At 45.9% G+C, this 21839-nt stretch overlaps 1 protein-coding gene across 1 annotated transcript in view; it reads right to left on the bottom strand.

The window, feature by feature from the left end:
- LOC311101233 (glutamate receptor ionotropic, kainate 4-like) overlaps window positions 1–21839 on the bottom strand; it is a gene marked incomplete at both ends in the record, with an annotated part of 239444 nt that overhangs the window by 29318 nt on the left and 188287 nt on the right. Inside the window, one exon of the mRNA XM_084142345.1 lies at window positions 2239–2346. Coding sequence (XP_083998471.1) covers window positions 2239–2346 — 108 coding nt within the window. The remainder of the gene's footprint in view (window positions 1–2238; window positions 2347–21839) is intronic.

Raw genomic sequence — 21839 nt, 5'->3', positions numbered from 1 at the left:
TCCTGCTGTTTTATTGCGCTTGCAATGATGTCCGAGGGGGAAAATAACAGTGTTTGTTGTTTGCAGTAACTTCTTTGTTGTTGTAATATCGCAAATGGATGTGGCAGTTTCCCCATTAAGGGGTGGTCATTGACAGGTGGTCATCTTTGCTCACACTGACTGAGCAGAGAGGATGATGGGAATAATCAACCCTGACCCTCCTGAACAATCATAAACTAGGATTACACTACACTTCACTGACCATGTGACTGTGGTCTGAAGCCTGAAGGTGACATCGCTTTGGTGACACTCTCTCTCCTAAAGAGGCCTGAGCCAGCCAATCAAAAATGGCTTAAAAACAAATCAACTTAGAGCAAAGTCTCTATTATCTTCCCAGAGCAATCAGGAGTTCAGAAATACCACCTCTCCTAGTGGCACAGCGGAAGAGCTATCGCAAGTATTTATTTCACTAACATCCAAAGGATGGAAAAACTAAACATCGGTAACAAACAGAGAGATTACAACGTAATGTCTGGGGTCTGTGGAGGTGCAAAATCAATTCAAATTTTTTTTTTTCCAGAGAGGTGGGGTCGGTGGGGGAGGTTGTTTTCTGTATTGCGTCGGCTCTCTGAGTCACAGAGGCCATGGTGACAGTGTGCATAACTGTACTGAAACAGTCTGCAGGAGAGATGAATCCTCCTGGTGCCGCTCCGCACTGCAGCCGCTCAAGACTGCAGCGTCTAGCCCGCCCCCACCGGCAGAGATAAAGCGCAACAAAGCAATCACGCAGTGATGAGTGAGTTGTGATAGCGACAAAATTGCTCCTTGGTGGCTTTTGAAATTTGCCTGGACAACTCTATATATATAGCGAAATAAACAGGTAGCAGCTCAATTGCCCCCCCCCCCCCCCCCCTCTCTCTCTCTCAGCCACCGTTGTAACAGCTCCTCATTTGATAAAGAAGCCCCCGCGGTCGGTGAAACCAACGGAACCATTCCACCTCAATCCCAATCATTCTCAATGAGACCTTTTTCTTAAGTCGCGGGTTAACACAGACACACTTTATTCCACCTCTGCTCTTAACTGGTAAGCGTGACATTGCGAATAACATTGCGGACATTTGGGCTCTCCTTACAAGATACTTTGGGCTTATCTTTTGATTCATCAAGTAGTGGTAGAGGGAGGACGATGAGGATTTCTCTGGCTAACTTTCACGCATGCGCCCAATCAGCAGTGATGTAAGCGCTAGCAGGCCTGGGCTAGCCAGTAGTAGCATGGCTCTATTGAACCCCAGTGTAGCTAGAACACTGTTGCAGCCAATCAGAATCTGTTGTATGAATGGCTATATTGAACCCCAGTGTTTTTCAGTCAAAAAAACTCCCACAGTCCTCAGCGGGCTGCAGAAAAGCAGCGTGACCTAGCTCAATGAAGAGAAAGGATCTCTCCGCAGGGTGTGCGAATGTGAGGAGAGGAGAAAAGCTCAATTTCCTCCTCAGACCGATACCCACTTTCCTCCATGCCCTGGAAAATTGCTGCCAAATAACAGGCTGTCAACCACCACACGGATTACATCTTTAATTGCTAAGCGTATCGCCTTATAGATAGTATCTAAACAACTCGGCCCGCTAAGCACACCAGCAATACACCTTCCTGAGAGGATATATAGAGGATGAGACTGTATTTACATCAAGGAAGCCTTCAGAGTCAGGGCAGATCAACATTTACATTGTAGTCATTTAGCAGATGCTCTTATCCAGAGCGACTTACGGGAGCAATTAGGGTTAAGTGCCTTGCTCAAGGGCACATCAACTGATTTTTTTCTAGTCTACCTGCCGCCCTCAAGACAGAGATGTCAACTCTATGAATGACAGGCACTATACTTAAATAGGACAGGACAGCTTTAGGTGCCATGGTGAAATACCACCCCACTACACCTTATTGTCAACCACTCTCTATATCTAAACCAAGTGGGTGATCCAGCACATATCTGTCATTCGGAGTGTGCTGGTGTGACGGTGTGACAGGGTGACATGATTTACTACGGGCGAAATACTACGTCACTATACTTTAATATCTACCACTCTCTCCATCGTAAACCAAGTGGAGTGTACGCTTGCATGTCCTGTTCTGAGTGTGACGGTGTAACATGGAGAAATATTACCCCACTGCACTTTAATGTCTACCACTCTCTCCATTATGAACCAAGTGGAATGTCCAGAACGTGTGTCATTGGGAGTGTGTTGCCGTGACGGTTCACTCACCAGAATAGTGGTGATGGTGAGGGTGGTGTTGAAGAGAGTGTCTGTCACGTTGATTGATTGAAGCTTCCTCTCCATGGACAGACCCTGCTCTGAATGCCACCGGCCAATCTGCCAGGGGGATATGGATACACACACATACATGCCAACACACACGCGGGTGTATGCGCGCACGCACACGCACACGCACACAGACACACACACACACACACACACAGAGAGAGAAAACAACTGTTAGAGAGTTCATCGAAGAGTCCAACAGACAATCCTCTCTCTTCTGAGCTGAAACCAGTTAAAGAGGACACTCAGTCACCGTGCCCTTCACAAGGTCAGCCATAAGAGGGGGAGATAGCGAAAGAGAGAGGGAGAGAAAAGGGAGAGCGAGATAAAGGACAAAGACACATGTTGCTCCTTGAAGGAATACATTGGGGCACGTGTTCAATCAGGGACAACAGAATGCTTTCATTAGCTCAATTACACACAATTCTCTGAAGCGAGCCAATGTCCTCATTACCATTAGAGCTCGGCTGGCGCCCCTCCACCACTTCTCCTTGCACACCGCCAGCAGGGCCTTGTACGGTCATCCCATCCTGCCTGTCCCCACCCCAACACACATGTCGCCCAGTGGCGGTGCTACATCATGCCAAATGTTTCGTTTGGTATTGTAATTACAAAGCAGCATGGTTCGTTGGGCTCTCTGCTTAACGTCTTTTGTTGAGGTGTTGGTTAATTTATCATCCCCTACCAATCGATCCCTGGCCGGTGAGTGGCTGGCTGCATTAGAGTGGCTGTGTGTGTGTGTGTGTGTGTGTGTGTGTGTGTGTGTGTGTCAAGTTGTGCATGTGCATCAGTGGTCTAAATTGATTTTTTGACTATGTAGCTATTACATTTCACTGTCACTCAGTACAAAGCAATGAGAGGCCATTATCCTACCTATATTTGACTGACTGACACATAATAGCCTAGGCCTTTATATGTATGTCATGTAGAAAATCCTTGATACTGATTTATAGTATGTATCTTCAGTGACAGTAATTGTAGAAAAGCATTGACACTGACTGCTAAATGGCATATATGACTTACATAGTATATATTGCGTGCTCGAAATTGCTTCTTGAAAGCTGTGCGATAACAATGCCCTACATATGCACTTAACCCATTCTTTCTAGAACACTGAACAAAAATACAAACGCAACATGTAAAGTCTTGGTCCCATGTTTCATGAGCTGAAATAAAAGATCCCAGAAATTTTCCAATTGCACAAAAAGCCTATTTCTCTCAAATGTTGTGAACAAATTTGTTTGCATCCCTGTTAGTGAGCATTTCTCCTTTGCCAAGACAATCCATCCACCTGACAGGTGTGGCATATCAAGAAGCTGATTAAACAGCCATGATCATTACACAGGTGCACCTTGTGCTGGGGACAATAAAAGGGCATTCTAAAATGCGTAGTTTTGTCACACAACACAATGCCACAGACGTCTCAAGTTTTGAGGGAGCGTGCAATTGGCATGCTGACTGCAGGAATGTCCACCAGAGCTGTTGACAGAGAATTGAATGCTCATTTCTCTACCATAAGTCGCTTCCAATGTCGTTTTAGAGAATTTGGCAGTACAACAGACCAGCGTGTATGGCGTCGTCTGGGTGGGTGGTTTGCTGATGTCAACGTTGAGAACAGCGTGCCCCATGGTGGCGGTGGGGTTATGGTATGGGCAGGCATAAGCTACGGACAACGAACACAATTGCATTTTATCTATGGCAATTTGAATGCACAGCGATACCGTGATGAGATCCTGAGGCCCATTGTCGTGCCATTCATCCGTCGCCATCACCTCATGTTTCAGTATGATAATTCACGGCCCTATGTCGCAAGGATCTGTACACAATTCCTGGTAGCTGAAAATGGCCTGCATACTCACCAGACATGTCACCAATTGAGCATGTTTGGGATGCTCTGAATCGACGTGTACGACAGTGTGTTACAGTCCCTGCCAATATCCAGCAACTTTGTACAGCCATTGAAGAGGAGTGGGACAACATTCCACAGGCCACAATCAACAGCCTGATGTGTTGTGCTGCATGAGGCAAATGCTGGTCACACCAGATACTGACTGGTATTCTGATCCATGCCCCTATCTTGTAAGGTATCTGTGACCAACAGATGCATATCTGTAGTCCCAGTCATGTGAAATCCATAGATTCGGGCCTAATGAATTCATTTCAATTGACTGTAACTCAGTAAAATCTTAGAAATTGTTGCGTGTTGTGTTTATATTATTGTTCAGTATATATTATGAATAATCTAGAAGCAACTGGCATCTATTTGTGAAACACTGATTCATATCATACATAAACTGTGTAATCAAGTTGATTCATACAATACATGAAGATATTCAATGATTCATCTTTACACTTTTGGAGATTCACAATATTCTTGCTGATTTGCAGTTTTTTCAAGTCTTTGAGCTTCACTTGACTAAGAAAAATTTCCAAGGCTAAATTCCAGCCAATCCTTTCTACATGCTTAACATAATCAGAGACTCCATTTGAAAGTTTACAATTCTTCCCAGAGTGAACTCCTGATCCGGAATCAGATTTCTCCTCTGAGAATATGATGAAAAGATCTTACATTCCATTTCCTCTCTGCTGTACTCCTCCATGGTGCACGAGAACGAGAGAGATAGCATCTTGCACGCACAAATGGAATACAAAGAGGGGAGTAACAACGCTGCGCTAGCTGCCGATGACTTCCGGGAGTTCGGGCGGGGGATGGAGGGGAGGAGAATAACATTGCAGGGATCTTGCGGAGCATTGTTCAGAAATCAGCTTGTGCAATCAGTTGTCAAGTGAATCTCCCCTGTAGAGAGTCGTGGTGGAAGGCTGTGGAAGGCAAAAGCTCAGCAATGCACCACCAGGTACGGGCGGTCTGTGGTGGAGCAGAGGGGAGTGAGTAGAAGGGCAGACGGGTAAGGAAGGGTAACTGGGAGGCTCCACAGGCTGCCGGGACAGAAATAGTGTGTGTATGTGTGTGAGTGCGTGGATGTGTGGGAGGCTCAGAGGAGGAAGAGATCCCAGGCATCCGCCAACAGGGAGGAACTGCTCTGAGAGTGGCCCTCTGCTCAACTCAGCTAGCTATGACAATAGGGAATGCAGCACACAACAGCTTGCACAAACACTGTAGAGATGAGACCTACCCATAAACACACACTTTAAACACACACAAGCCAGATCTGATCTGGCGTCGGAAGTTTACATACACCTTAGCCAAATACATTTAAACTCAGTTTTTCACAATTCCTGACATTTAATCCTAGTAAAAATTCCCTGTTTTAGGTCAGTTACGATCACCACTTTATTTTAAGAATGTGAAATGTCAGAATAATAGTAGAGAGAATGATTTATTTCAGCTTTTATTTCTTTCATCACATTCCCAGTGAGTCAGAAGTTTACATACACTCAATTAGTATTTGGTAGCATTGCCTTTAAATTGTTTAACTTGGGTCAAACGTTTCGGGTAGCCTTCCACAAGCTTCCCACAATAAGTTGGGTGAATTTTGGCCCATTCCTCCTGACAGAGCTGGTGTAACTGAGTAAGGTTTGTAGGCCTCCTTGCTCGCACACGCTTTTTCAGTTCTGCCCACAAATGTTCTATAGGATTGAGGTCAGGGCTTTGTGATGGCCACTCCAATACCTTGACTTTGTTGTCCTTAAGCCATTTTGCCACAACTTTGGAAGTATGCTTGGGGTCATTGGAAGACCCATTAGCGACCAAGCTTTAACTTCCTGATTGATGTCTTGAGATGTTGCTTCAGTATATCCACATAATTTTCCTTCCTCATGATGCCATCTATTTTGTGAAGTGCACCAGTCCCTCCTGCAGCAAAGCACCCCCACAGCATGATGTTGCCACCCCCGTGCTTCACGGTTGGGATAGTGTTCTTCGGCTTGCAAGCGACCCCCTTTTTCCTCCAAACATAACGATGGTCATTATGGCCAAACAGTTCTATTTTTGTTTCATCAGACCAGAGGACATTTCTCCAAAAAGTACGATCTTTGTCCCCATGTGCAGTTGCAAACTGTAGTCTGGCTTGTTTATGGTGGTTTTGGAGCAGTGGCTTCTTCCTTGCTGAGTGGCCTTTCAGGTTATGTTGATATAGGACTCGTTTTACTGTGGATATAGATACTATTGTACCTGTTTCCTCCAGCATCTTCACAAGGTCCTTTGCTGTTGTTCTGGGATTGATTTGCACTTTTCGCACCAAAGTACGTTCATCTCTAGGAGACAGAACGCGTCTCCTTCCTGAGCGGTATGACGGCTGCGTGGTCCCATAGTGTTTATATTTGCGTACTATTGTTTGTACCTTCAGGCGTTTGGAAGGTCTACAATTAGCCTATCAGAAGCTTCTAAAGCCATGACATCATTTTCTGGAATTTTCCAAGCTGTTTAATTGCACAGTCAACTTAGTGTCTGTAAACTTCTGACCCACTGGAATTGTGATACAGTGAAATAATCTGTCTGTAAACAATTGTTGGAAAAATTACTTGTGTCATGCACAAAGGAAATGTCCTAACTGACTTGCCAAAACTATAGTTTGTTAACAAGAAATGTGTGGAGTGGTTGAAAAACGAGTTTTAATGACTCTAACCTAAGTGTATGTAAACTTCAGACTTCAACTGTATACTGTACTGTATCTAGTGTGCCTATGTGACAGAAGTGTTTGGTGAACTACCTTATGCTTTTCTAATTAGATGCCTTGCCTGATACCTGAAGACTCATGTAAGCTCTCAGAGCTAATGCCTGGGCTTTAGCCCAGTGGGTTAACACAACCTGAAGTTATGGTTCTTTAGCTGTTCGGTCAAACTTTGACAATTTGATACATGTACATACAATTTATCTGCCAATCGAAACAGTTAAATGTCCTCACTCCTGTCTTACTTTAACAAAACATTTCAGTGGCAATAAAAACAGCCGTTTCAACAATCAAGAACATGACATGAGGACCGGCCATGGTAAATGGGAGTCATTTTCCTTGTAGCTCCTTTGTCACAAGGTGTTACAAGTGATCCTTTTGGCCTCGAGTGTGTTGCAAGAACATTTCCCCGAGGTGGAGAGAGACTGTCGATCATTACGTCGATCGATCTGGCAAAAGCACAATATGGTGGGCACTCAATCCCCGTTGTGCTTCTATACACCACACACTGAAGATCCAATGATGTGGAATCACAACCCTTTAAAAAAACCTACAATTAAAATACAGTGCTTCGGCAAAGCGTTCCAAATGGAGTTCTCTCAACCCTTTTTCCTATGTTCTGATATGTTGCACCTGTAGACAGTAGAATAGAGTCCTACTTCACAACTATACAACTTCTTCAAATGCTAATTGAGCTAACTGCCTCTCTACACCTGTATGTCTAATTCGGGTTGAGCTGTTTTCTCCACAGTGATTCCCCAGGAGAAGTGTGAGCTGAGAGAGAGAGCGAGAGCGAGAGGAGAGGAGGAGATTAGTGTCCTAGCCAGGAGTGGCAGTCATTTACTGAGGAACCAGAGCAGAGTGCAGAGAGAAAGGAAGAGAATAAATCAATGGAAAGGTGTGAGGAAGAGAGCAGGGAAGCGGAGTGGCGCGTTTGAGGGATTACCCCGGGCTCACTCTGGCACCTGAAATTACAGCGTATAGGCCCAAGATAAGGGCCATTGCTCAAGAGAAAGACACTGTTCCTAGATTTCCCTTTGAAAAACCCAGCATATCCATTAGGACATGGCAAGCAGGGCTGTGTTCTAACAAATGCGTATATCATGCCATGGTGCTACTGCTACGCTACCAGTATATTGTAGGGTAATGTAGACCCCAAGCCTTCACTCTGTAGCTAAAGGATTTGGGTTATGATGGTGGATAAGGACTGTGTGTGTGTGTGTGGGGGGGGGGGGGTGCGTGTGCACGCGTCAGATAGGTTGAGATGTGCACAATGTGGTTTTCCAGAGGAGCTGTGTGATGCTAGCTGTCTCACCTTCATTAAACAGGGTCATGTTCATTAGGCACGAAACAGAAAGAGAGGTTCTATGTGAACTTGTCCAGTAAGAAACGCTTGGTACGGTGTTCCCTATTGAACAGGTCCCAGGTGTGCCTATAGTACTGCATCTCTCCAGGAGCAGGATGATGGATCACTGCATAAATAAACGCTGCCTCAGGGCCTCCCGAGTGGCGCAGCGGTCTAAGGCACTGCATCGCAGTGCTTGAGGCGTCACTACAGACCCGGGTTCAATCCGCGACCGGGAGACCCATGAGGCGGTGCACAATTGGCCCAGTGTCATCCGGGTTAGGGGAGGGTTTTGCTGGCTGGGATGTCCTTGTTCCATCACGCTCTAGCGACTCCTGTGGCGGGGCCGGGCGCATGCACGCTGACGCGGTCGGCAGTTGTACGGTGTTTCCTCCGACACATTGGTGCGGCTGGATTCTGGGTTAAGCGAGCAGTGTGTCAAGAAGCAGTGCGGCTTGGCAGGGTCTTGTTTCGGAGGAAGCATGGCTCTCGACCTTCGCCTCTCCCGAATCCGTACGGGAGTTGCAGCGATGGGACAAGACTGTAAATACCAATTGGATATCACCAAAAAAAAGAATACTTTGAAAAAGACACGAACAAAGAAAAAGATACAGAAAAATAAGCTACCTCGCTAACACAGAGACGTGCACTTTGCTTCGCATAAGGAAGATGGCTCCATATTAAAATAGCGCAAGCCACACAACGACAATGTTATCTCAACAACCAATTGGGGAAATGTATGATATAGAGAATAAAGACGTTCTACGTGTGAGTGCAGCTGACTTGGCTTTGTTATATTTCCGCTCTAGTAATGACCACACCAGTCAAGGAAAGGCCAGCCCAAAAGGTCAGGCTCATTTATGTGCTTTCACGACGTGACCTTTCAATACAATCAACATTTCAATTTGTACAGCCTACCAGGCGAACAAAAACATTTGTTGTTAGTTCCACGATGAAAAGCCCGTTTTCCACATTCATTATTTGGCATTATCAGTGTGGTGGCCGTGGCGCCACCTTCTCTGTTGGTATCACGAGCACCAGTGTTGGTTTGAGAGAGGGAGCCGAGCTGCCGCCTGAGCACTTCAAAGCATACGTCTGAGCCGCAGGCCATTCCCCCTTCTACACACACACGCGGGCACATGCACACACACACAAACACACGGGCGTGCAGACACAAACACACAATGCCCACGCACGCGCACGCACACACACGATGCCCTCCCAACCACTGTCCCTTAAAAACCATGATTGTTCAGCAAATGTCTCTTTCTGTCTCTTTCTCTGGATTCGTTCTTGGGCCACACAGTAGCAGGGAATGGATAGGGACCAGGTCTTAGTTGGAGACAGAGGTTAAATAAAGTGCTACAGGATGCAGCAGACTGAGGGGATCAACATTGCTGATGGTCCCTGCCTCTCCTGGGAGCATGTTGTATGATCTTCTAGTGGAGGAAACACTAGTACCGGGCCACACACACACCTGTTACTGACATGTCTCTACTAGTGTGGCTCTGCTGCTAAGCCCTGGCTGCTAATAGGACTGCACAGTGTAGGGTGACAGACAGACAACAACAACACACCCCCACCCACACACATATATATACAAAGTCTCAGTCAGCCTTGAAATCCACTAAGGCTGGGGGATCTTACAAAACAGCTCATCCATTGTGCTTTTGATCTATTCCCCATCTCCAATCTGCCTGCAAACTGACAACAACAAAAGAGGAAAGAGCGTGACATCTCAGAGAGACTGAGCCAGAGAGGGAAAGAGGGAGAAATAGCCAGATATACACATAGGACACTGTGAGTGTGGTCCAAAACGTGCACTGTAATCTGCATTAAAACCATGTTCACTCAGAGACAGCTAGCAGAAAGCTTAATTACAGTTTGCAAAAAACACACAGGAAAATCACAAAGCTATAAAATCGGTTTGAATCTTTAATCTCTGAAATCATAATCAAAGGACGTGAATGAAAGCGTCTACAGAATCTATTTTCAAGAAACATATGCTGTTCTCAAAGCTAACACTGACCCCCAGGAAGCACTTTCAGCTCCATCACAATTACTCCAGGAAAGAGGAGCGAGAGAGAGAGAGGGATAGATAGAGAGACAGAGCAAGTGAGGATAGAAAGAAAGAGAGAGAGAGTGAGAGGGAGAGAGAGGGCTCTGCCCTCATGTCATGGGGGATAGATAGAGGAGAGGAAAGAAAGAGGAACTAGAGGATCAGGAGCAATCTCATTAGCTGGGCAAAGACCTTGTCAGGTGATGAAATTTAGCTGGGGGAAAGTGCCTTCTCTTTATTAGAGCTGGAAAGAAGTGAATGTGAGTGGGGTAAAGGATAACTTTCTGTAGTATGTGGTCGAACTGGGTGTGGAGACGGACTCCTCAGGGGCCAATGAGTGGCTGTGCCTGGGTACACATGCTCTCTGTCTCCTGCTAGGACTTACAGTATATGTCCAGTCTCACTCTGAGGAAAAGGTCTTTGGCTAATACTGTCTGGAGGCTAGTGCTTTTTGTTCCATTCTAAGAGCTGTCCTGCAGACTAGAGGTTGACACGGGAAAAGGACTCCCTTGTGGGTCCCGTGGGATTCCGGCAGGAATGGGAGTCAGGTTCTAGAGTCAAGTTCGGGATAGAACGGGACAGGATCGAAAGTCCACAGGAACGGGCAGTACAGGAATGGCTATAAATCAATGGATTTCACATGACTAGGCAGGGGTGCAGCCATGGGTGGGCCTGGGAGGGCATAGGCCCACCAACTTGGGAGCCAGGTTTTATTACAGACAGAAATACTCATCAGCTGTCCGGGTGGCTGGTCTCAGACGATCCTGGGCTGGCATGGTTACACGTGGTCTGCGGTTGTGAGGCCGGTTGGACGTACTGCCAAATTCTCTAAAACGACGTTGGAGGCGGCTTATGGTAGAGAAATTAAACATTCAATTCTCTGGCAACAGCTCTGGTGGACATTTCTGCAGTCAGCATGCCAATTGCATGCTCCCTCAAAACTTGAGACATCTGTGGCATTGTGTTGTGTGACAAAACTGCACATTTTAGAGTGGCCTTTTATTGTCTACAGCACAAGGTGCACCTGTGTAATGATCATGCTGTTTAATCAGCTTCTTGATATGCCACACCTGTCAGGTGGATGGATTATCTTGGCAAAGAAGAAATGCTCACTAACAGGGAAGTAAACAAATGTGTGCATACACTTTGAGAGAAATAAGCTTTATGTGCGTATGCAACATTTCTGGGATCTTTTATTTCAGCTCATGAAACATGGGACCAACACTTTACATGTTGCGTTTATATTTTTGTTCAGTACATACACTACCATTCAAAAAAAAATTGTCCATTAAAATAACATTAAATTGATCAGATTTTTTACAGTGTAGACATTGTTCATGTTGTAAATGGCTATTGTAGCTGGAAACGGCTGATTTTTTATGGAATATCTACATAGGCGTACAGAGGCCCATTATCAGCAACCATCAGTCCTGTGTTTCAATGGCACATTGTGTTTGCTAATCCAAGTTTATAATTTTAAAAGGCTAATTGATCATTAGAAAACCCTTTTGCAATTATGTTAGCACAGCTGAAAACTGTTGTGCTGATTAAAGAAGCAATAAAACTGGCCTTCTTGAGACTAGTTGAGTATCTGGAGCATCAGCAATTGTGGGTTCGATTACAGGATCAAAATGGCCAGAAACAAATAACTTTATTCTGAAGAGGCGACTCCGGGATGCTGACCTAGGCAGAGTTGCAAAGAAAAAGTCCAGTGTCTGTGTTCTTTTGCCCATCTTAATCTTTTCTTTTTATTGGCCAGTCTGAGATATGGCTTTTTCTTTGCAACTCTGCCTAGGTCAGCATCCCGGAGTCGCCTCTTCACTGTTGACGTTGAGACTAGTGTTTTGCGGGTACTATTTAATGAAGCTACCAGTTGAGGACCTGTGAGGCGTCTGTTTCTCAAACTAGACAATCTAATGTATTTGTCCTCTTGCTCAGTTGTGCACCGGTGCCTCCCACTCCTCTTTCTATTCTGGTCAGAGCCAGTTTGCGCTGTTTTGTGAAGGGAGTAGTACACAGCGTTGTACGAGATCTTCAGTTTCTTGGCAATTTCTCGCATGGAATAGCCTTCATTTCTCAGAACAACAATAGACTGACAAGTTTGAGAAGAAAATTCTTTGTTTCTGGCCCTTTTGAGCCTGTAATCGAACCCACAATTGCTGATGCTCCAGATACTCAACTAGTCTCAAGAAGGCCAGTTGTATTGCTTCTTTAATCAGTACAACAGTTTTCAGCTGTGCTAACATAATTGCAAAAGGGTTTTCTAATGATCAATTAGCCTTTTAAAATGATAAACTTGGATTAGCAAACACAATGTGACATTGGAACACAGGACTGATGGTTGCTGATAATGGGCCTCTGTACGCCTATGTAGATATTCCATAAAAAATCAGCCATTTCCAGCTACAAAAGCCATTTACAACATTAACAATGTCTACACTGTATTTCTGATCAATTTGATGTTATTTTAATGGGCAGAAAAAATGCTTTTCTTTCGAAAACAAGGACATTACTAAGTGACCCCAAACCTTTGAACGGTAGTGTATACTGTATGTGTGGAGCATTTCATTAAAAAAGTGTGTAGGCCTAATGTAGTTTACTTAATAAAAATCTATACAAAATAAATGGTCATTTCCCCCGTCCCCCTTCCGTAGGCTCACTTTCTCGCCTCCCTCCATGTCACACCCTGGCTCTGGGACTCATTATGTTGAGCCAGGGTGTGTTCATTCTATGTGTTCTGTTTCTATGTTGGGTGTTCTTGGTTGTTTATTTCTATGTTTGACTGAGTGACTCCCAATCAGAGGCAACGAGTGTCAGCTGTGTGCTGGTTGTCTCTGATTGGGAGCCATATTTAACTGTCTGTGTTTCACTTTGTGTTTGTGGGTTTTTGTTCCGTGTTCGGTCATTGTCACTGAGGACTTCACGAGTCGTTTATTGTTTTGTTATTTCGTGTGTATGCTTTAATTAAATAAAGCAAGTATGTTCGCAACTAACGCTGCGCTTTGGTCCACTCCTTCATACGACGTTCGTGACAGAAAAACCCACCATAAAAGGACCAAGCAGCGTGTCCAGGAGCAGGCAGACTGGACATGGGAGGAAGCGCCAGGAAAGGAGATGGAGAGGCTGGCGATGGCCCAGGTGGGCAAATCGTGGTCCTGGGAGGACAAGCTCGGGGGCAAGGGACCTTGGGGTAGGATTAAGGCCCTGGCGAGAGAGGAGCAGCGGCGTCAGCAGTGCCATCGTCGGACGGACGAGAGGCACCCCCAATAATTTTTTAGGGGGGGCACACGGCATGGGCGACTGGGCAGCAGGAGGCTGCCACAGGGCGAAATGGGAGACGAGGAGAGAAGGCCACCGGGTTACGGGAGCCATTGGCGAGAGGAGGGAAGGAAGTTGTAGAGGCACGGCGAGAGGTACTGTCCCTGCTCCACGCACCAAGCCTACGGTGCGCGTCGCCAGCCCGGCCCGGCCTGTTCCTGCCACTCGCACCAAGCCAGGGGTGCGAGTCGTCAGCCTGGTCCAGCCCGTTCCTGCCACTCGCACCAAGCCAGGGGTGCGAGTCGTCAGTCCGGTGAGGCCCGTTCCTGCTACTCGCACCAAGTCTACGGTGCGCGTCGCCAGCCCGGCCCGGCCCGTTCCTGCCACTCGCACCAAGCCAGGGGTGCGAGTCGTCAGTCCGGCACAACCCGTGCCTGGGTCATCGGTGCCAATTCAGGTACCGCTCTACTGCTCCACTAAGGAGGTGGTGTGTGTTCCCAGTACGGTCCGGCCTGTTCCTGCTCCACGCACCAAACCTACGGTGTGCGTCGCCAGCCCTGTCCGGCCTGTCCCTGCTCCACGCACCAAGCCTACGGTGTGCGTCGTCAGCCCAGCCCGGCCTGTCCCTGCTCCACGCACCAAGCCTACGGTGTGCGTCGCCAGCCCTGTCCGGCCTGTCCCTGCTCCACGCACCAAGCCTACGGTGTGCGTCGTCAGCCCAGCCCGGCCTGTCCCTGCTCCACGCACCAAGCCTACGGTGCGCGTCGCCAGCCCGGCCCGGCCTGTTCCTGCCACTCGCACCAAGCCAGGGGTGCGAGTCGTCAGCCTGGTCCAGCCCGTTCCTGCCACTCGCACCAAGCCAGGGGTGCGAGTCGTCAGTCCGGTGAGGCCCGTTCCTGCTACTCGCACCAAGTCTACGGTGCGCGTCGCCAGCCCGGCCCGGCCCGTTCCTGCCACTCGCACCAAGCCAGGGGTGCGAGTCGTCAGTCCGGCACAACCCGTGCCTGGGTCATCGGTGCCAATTCAGGTACCGCTCTACTGCTCCACTAAGGAGCTGAAGCCTACCGCTCCTGCTACGTCCAGTCCAGCTCCAGCCAGCGGGGCCAGACCGGACCAGGGGCGCTATGGGGGGTTTGTTGGAGGGTGGTGGGCAAGCCCGGAGCCGGAGCCGCCGCCGAGGAGGAATGCCCACCCAGCCCTCCCCTGTTTTGCTCGTATTTAGGCGCGGTCGCGCCTTTAGGGGGGGGTACTGTCACACCCTGGCTCTGGGACTCATTATGTTGAGCCAGGGTGTGTTCATTCTATGTGTTCTGTTTCTATGTTGGGTGTTCTTGGTTGTTTATTTCTATGTTTGACTGAGTGACTCCCAATCAGAGGCAACGAGTGTCAGCTGTGTGCTGGTTGTCTCTGATTGGGAGCCATATTTAACTGTCTGTGTTTCACTTTGTGTTTGTGGGTTTTTGTTCCGTGTTCGGTCATTGTCACTGAGGACTTCACGAGTCGTTTATTGTTTTGTTATTTCGTGTGTATGCTTTAATTAAATAAAGCAAGTATGTTCGCAACTAACGCTGCGCTTTGGTCCACTCCTTCATACGACGTTCGTGACACTCCAGTTGTAGCCACCAGTCACTACTTTACCTCAGATGCCTAACGAACGTCAGTCAATGATGAAGCCTTCAAGAGAGGAATTGCAACATCTCGTTGCAGCCAAGGACCCATCACTAACAGAGCCATTAAAAGGAAAGAGCGATGTTTTAGCTAAATTTGATAGAGTTGACTTTGACAACGAAGGAACCGAGTACACGGCTTGTAAAAAATGCTGCGGTTTAATCACATACCAACCGGAGAGCGGGACAAGCGGTCTGAAGTGGCATAGCTGCTCTACTACCAGCAACGTTACCAGTCAAGCCCAATTGTTCCTTCAAAATGCTCACGGAGACATACACAAGAACACATATCCTAGTTCATCCGACTCTGGGTAAGTAGAAGGGCGTGCCTTCATTGCCAAAATCTCGTAATGTGGTTGTTATCAGCTGTGTGTGCAGGCAACTGTCTCATGAGTGCTGAGCAGCAGGCAACGAAGCAGTTGCTATGCGTACTCACACACAGGGCGGTGGACAGGCAGACCAGCAGCTAACGGAGGAAGTTATTTATGATATCTGCACGTAAAAAATGAGCACGGAATGGGATGGGAGTCGGCGGGTTGCTGGTATCAAATCCTAGATGCCATTGCCTGCCATTGTGCCATTGAGCAAGGCACTTAACCCCCCCACAACAACAGCTCTTAGTGTGTGAGCCCCCCGCACCTCTCCAAACACCTGTTAATGTGTGTCTTTCGGAGGGGTTGGGTTAAAAGCAGAAGTCAAATTTCGGTTGGACCTTGTGTAATGCTACTCCATTCTCAATACTGTACAGGAGGCTAGTGCTACTTGTTCCATTCTCAATACTGTACAGGAGGCTAGAGTTACTTGTTCCATTCTCAATACTGTACAGGAGGCTAGTGCTACTTGTTCCATTCTCAATACTGTACAGGAGGCTAGTGCTACTTGTTCCATTCTTAATACTGTACAGGAGGCTAGAGTTACTTGTTCCATTCTCAATACTGTACAGGAGGCTAGTGCTACTTGTTCCATTCTCAATACTGTACAGGAGGCTAGTGCTACTTGTTCCATTCTTAATACTGTACAGGAGGCTAGAGTTACTTGTTCCATTCTCAATACTGTACAGGAGGCTAGTGCTACTTGTTCCATTCTCAATACTGTACAGGAGGCTAGTGCTACTTGTTCCATTCTCAATACTGTACAGGAGGCTAGTGCTACTTGTTCCATTCTCAATACTGTTCAGGAGGCTAGTGCTACTTGTTCCATTCTCAATACTATACAGGAGGCTAGTACTACTTGTTGAATTCTCAATACGGTTGCCTACTGTACTTGGTTCTCATACCAAGATAATTCTCAAGGGCACAGTATAAAATGACTATCCTTGGCTGCTATGCCAGTATCAATTAATGAAACCTAATACATAGCGACTGTGAAACCTTCATGTCATTCACCTCCACCTCTTCTCAAACTCAGGCTCTATCTGTGACTTTTTCAGCCCTGAACGCTGTGCAGGTGTGCACTTAGTGACTGGGGATAGCGGCAGCACACTAAAAAGGAACTGTACTTTCACATAAAGATATCACCCGGAGAGTACCTAATCGGGGGACTTGAATGGGAGCGGCTTAGCCCTCTGAGCACTATAGTGTCGAGCTAAGCTTCTGGTCCCTGACACTTTGTAAAGGTGTCAGCATCAACCCCAGCCACCACACTTACACATTAGGCCCAAGGTACGTCTGTCAGTCCTGCTCGAAGAGACGCTCATTTTCCAGTGGAGTCATGGGCGACTACGCCACATGGAGCCATCATGAGGCCGGAGCTTTTTAAAGTGTCAGACTGCCCTGCTGCTGTGCTGTCTGCCTGTGTGGAATGTTAAGCTCCCCTCTTCCATGTGCCACAGCAGCAGTCAGAGATAGAAATTGAATTGAGTGCCATTGCAAGCCACAGCTACAGCAGCTTATAGAGTTCTCAGACTCTCCAGTGATAAAGGAGAGCGGAGAATAAAGGTAGATTGGCGGAGTAAACGGGGAACGCAAAATGGGGATATTTACTCTAGAAGTGCAGAAGCTCTGTAAATAACAGAACTCAAATCATTTGATGTAGATTAAAGTGGCCCACTGTGCAAAGTTCTTCTTCCCCGTGTTGACTCAGAGTGGGGGAGAGATAAAGACATGATGCCTTCCTCTTCTTTTCCATCTTCTCTTCTCCTCTGTTGGGTTTACTTCTGAATAACCTTGCTTGTGTGGATTACAAGTGCAAGCTGTGCCTTGAGATACATGCAGTCTACAAACTATATAGCAGCTAGCTAGAGTTGTTCCCCTTCAACCATTCTACTAGGCCTACAGGTACTGTTATCCTTTAACATACAGTTTGTCACGTAAGTTATACCCATAGAGATACTATTAAATTACTATAGCGGCTATTTCATATTCCCTTAAAGTTCTAGAATGGGGTGAAAATTGCAATATTTACGTCATAAGAAGGATTTGCCCTCGACCATGCCCAGAAATTGGGGAAAACAAACATTCTTTCCCATTGACCCCCATTGTAAAAGAGCAAATTACGTCGTCGATTTTTAGTTATACAGAAATAACAAAACATGCCGAAAAGCTGCTGTGTTGTCCAATGTATGTCACGAGTGTCAGTGTAATGCGGTGGATCAAAGTCAGGCGCAGGACACAGCACTCTATGAAACGTACTTTACTGAATAAGTAAAGAAATCAATACAAGATACCTCCACACAGGGAGGAACAAACCCGCTCACCAACGACACACAAAACGAAAAACAAACACGCACAAAACACATTGGGAGCCACCGGGTTAAATAGGGAAGGAATAATCACATAATGGGAAACAGGTGTGTAACAATCAGACAACAGGTAGAACATAGAAACATAGAACATAGATCGGCAGTAGCTAGTATTCCGGTGACGACGAACGCCGAAGCCTGCCCGAGCAAGGAGGAGGGGCAGCCTCGACAGAATCCGTGACAATGTAGTAACCAGGTCAAAAATCCCAACCTACGGTTCGGAATGATCCCACGTAGGGAAATAAAAGCCTGCGAGAAGAGCCCTGTGGCTTCAGGCTTTAGGCGTAGGAAAGTGGGAAATGTGGGGACCTGGTGTCCAAGTAGGCTACACGTAGCTAGTAGCTACACTATATACAAAACTATGTGGACACCCCTTCAAACTAGTGGATTCGGTTATTTCAGCCACAACCGTTGCTGTCAGGTGTATAAAATCAAGCACACTCCATAGACAAACATTGGCAGTAGAATGTCCTTACTGAAGAGCTGTGACTTTCAACGTGGCACCGTCATAGGATGCCACCTTTCCAACAAGTCAGTTCGTCAAATTTCTGCCCTGCTAGAGCTGCCCAGGTCAACTGTAAGTGCTGTTATTGTGAAGTGGAAATGTCTAACAATGGCTCAGCCGCGAAGTGGTAGGCCACACAAGCTCACAGAATGGGACCACGAGTGTTGAAGCACAAATCGTCTGTCCTCGGTTGCAACACTCACTACTGAGTTCCAAACTGCCTCTGGAAACAATGTCAGCACAATAACTGTTCACCGGGAGCTTCATGAAATGGGTTTCCATGGCCGAGCAGCCGCACACAAGCCTAAGATCACCATGCGCAATGCCAAGCGTCGGCTGGAGTTGTGTAAAGCTCACCGCCATTGGACTCTGGAGCAGTGGAAACGCGTTTTCTGAAGTGATGAATCACGTTTCACCATCTGACAGTCCGACGGACTAATCTGGGTTTGGAGGATGCCAGGAGAACGCTACCTGCCCCAATGCATAGTGCGAACTGTAAAGTTTGGTGGAGGAGGAATAATTGTCTGGGGCTGTTTTTCATGGTTCGGGCTAGGCCCCTTAGTTCCAGTGAAGGTAAATCTTAACGCTACAGCATACAATGACATTCTAGACGATTCTGTGCTTCCAACTTTATGGCAACAGTTTGGGGAAGGACCTTTCCTGTTTCAGCATGACAATGCCCCAGTGCACAAAGCGAGGTCCATACAGAAATGGTTTGTCAAAATCGGTGTGGAAGAACTTGACTGGCTTGCACAGAGCCCTGACCTCAACCCCATTGAACACCTTTGGGATGAATTGGAGCGCCGACTGCGAGCCTGGCCTAATCGCCCAACATCAGTGCCCGACCTCACTAATGCTCTTATGTCTGAACGGAAGCAAGTCCCCGCAGCAATGTTCCAACAGCTAGTGGAAAGCCTTCCCAGAAGAGTGAAGGCTGTTATAGCAGCAAAGGGGGGACCAACTCCATATTTGAAATGAGATGTTCGATGAGCAGGTGTCCACATACTCTTGGTCATGTAGTGTTAGTGTGGGGAAAACATTTCATCAAAGTCATTTAACTTGTTTAGTATAGTCTGTTTGTAACTCCACTCACTACTTGTAGCTGTATAGTCCGTTTGTTTGTGTTGTTGGTCTTGGCTAGCTTAACGTTCTGGTCGGTAGCTAGCTAGAACTCACGTGGCTGCTAGAACAGTCATTATGCTGTTTCTAAGTAGTATTATGCTTTATTATTATGATTTTCTAAGTAGTGGGAATGCTAGGGAGCAGAATATTTTAAAAAGTTATTGATAGATTAATTTGTATTTTGAAAATAATGACTAAAGGATTTCACCCCAAATACGGTATAAATGTGTGAACTGTGTTAGAGTTATAATGTAGTGTAAATCCACTAACAGAGGGGGTGAGTTAGAAACTGCTGAGACAAACATTCCAGGAGGAAGGAGACTTAGAAACTATTTAAACATTCTATACTGTGGAAATTTACAGACCGCCTAAAGGTGGGCGGAGCAAAGTTCCTTTGTGTGAAGTAATATATAAAAGCTGTATATGTGTTTTGCCGGCAGAGCTCTCCATGATTAAATAATAAGGATCATTCTTGCTGGTTGTGGACCTTGAATAATTCATGATTAAAACCAGAGCCTTACAACCTCTGGAAATTATTCAAGCTTGAGTTTAATTAGAGATAGAAATTCTCGTGACAAATCGTCCGTCGAGCCGGATCTAAAAATAAGTCTTTGTCGTTTCGGGGACACCGAAATCCGTGCACGGGCGGATGATAGCATCCGTATTAGAATAAGACCTGGCCTTTGACGTTAAGGTTCATAAACAGGCCGGTGATGGAACTGAACGACAAAAACGTTGACGAGATCTGAAAAAAAATTACATCCAGCTACAAGAAGGAGGTCAGTAATTTTTATTCATGAGTTTTGGGGAAGAATGATCTGAACTTGTAATAACATAGACATACTGTTGTAATTCTTGTAAAGGGCGGAGAATGATTAACAAAATCCAGTAAGACTTGCCATCGCGTTTTTAGACATTTATCTAGAGAAAACCCAATGTGCCAGTATTCTAGATAGATATAAAATGCGAGTGGTATAGCAGTAAACTTAAGTAAAGGAAGGAAGTGGGTCCGCAATTGACTCAAGGTAATAGGCCAATACCAATATAAACTAGTTCATATTGAGATTGTACAAGATACAGTCTTTACAATATAAACAGGAAGGGAGATAATTATAATCGTGTGAGATAGATACATTAAACAAGTCAAGAGTCATAAACAACTGGATATTTGCTGTAACTCTGTCTGTTTCATGAAACTGGAGCTTTACGACCTCCGGGTTACCGATAGTGTTAACAAATAATCATATAAGGTTGTATACATGTGAGACCTAATGATCCATCGAAAGTCGCGATAATCAATTGTTTCAAGGAAGGGACTAAAATAGGTTGCGTGAGAAAAAATGGTTGTCCCTTCCATTTCATGAAACTGGGGTCTTAATACACTCTGGGTTACGGGTTGAATAATTTAAATGGTTAATTACAAAAGCTGATCATAACTTTTGCTCAAAAGTCGCACCTAATAATAGGTCCAAAGGAAAATAATTATTGAGTGAATTATTACTAGATTATAAGGAAAATGGGGGGATTTCTTCTTTTTCTACTATGGGAAGCAAATATTCAAAAGAGGTCCGAGAATTAACGGGGGATGAAAGATATATGGTGGGAAAAGATTAAAGGAATATTTATTATGGATCCATTTGGGGGAAGAAGTATGGGTTTATTGGGCATCTCGATGTAGATAAATTAGAGGCTATGATTCTAGTCAGAAAACTTTGAGAACGAGCAAGAAAAGAACAGAAGGGAGCGGAGTATTTGATGGCCACATTGGGAGAGATAGCCGAGAAGAGAGAGGGAGGCTACCAAGTGAGGAAGCAGTATAGGGAAGGAGATAAGAGAAAGTGCTTTAACTGTAACGAGGAAGGTCATTTTGCAAGACAGTGTGAGGCCCCGTGTAAATACTGTAACAAAACAGGCCATAACCATCGCGACTGCAGACATAAAGGAAAGGGCAGTGTCCGGGAAATTACAGTCTATTTTTTGGTTCTGCTGGTAAAAAGTTTGAAGAAGTGATTTGTGTCGATTAAGAATTGGTTAAAAACACCACGAAGGGATTATTTGATGTAGGTACCTATAAGTTTCTAACGTTATATATGTATTAACTTAACAAACGTAGACGTACGTCATGGGTGAGAAAGTACTTAATATGGGTTTTCTAAGGTTGTACCGTTGTTGGATCATGTGATAAGGTTTAATTAATAATCGGACCATAACTAATGT

This window comes from Coregonus lavaretus, assembly GCF_964263955.1.
Source record: "Coregonus lavaretus genome assembly, chromosome: 26".
NCBI classification, from domain to species: domain Eukaryota; kingdom Metazoa; phylum Chordata; class Actinopteri; order Salmoniformes; family Salmonidae; genus Coregonus; species Coregonus lavaretus.
This window is presented reverse-complemented; position numbering and strand designations above follow the sequence as displayed.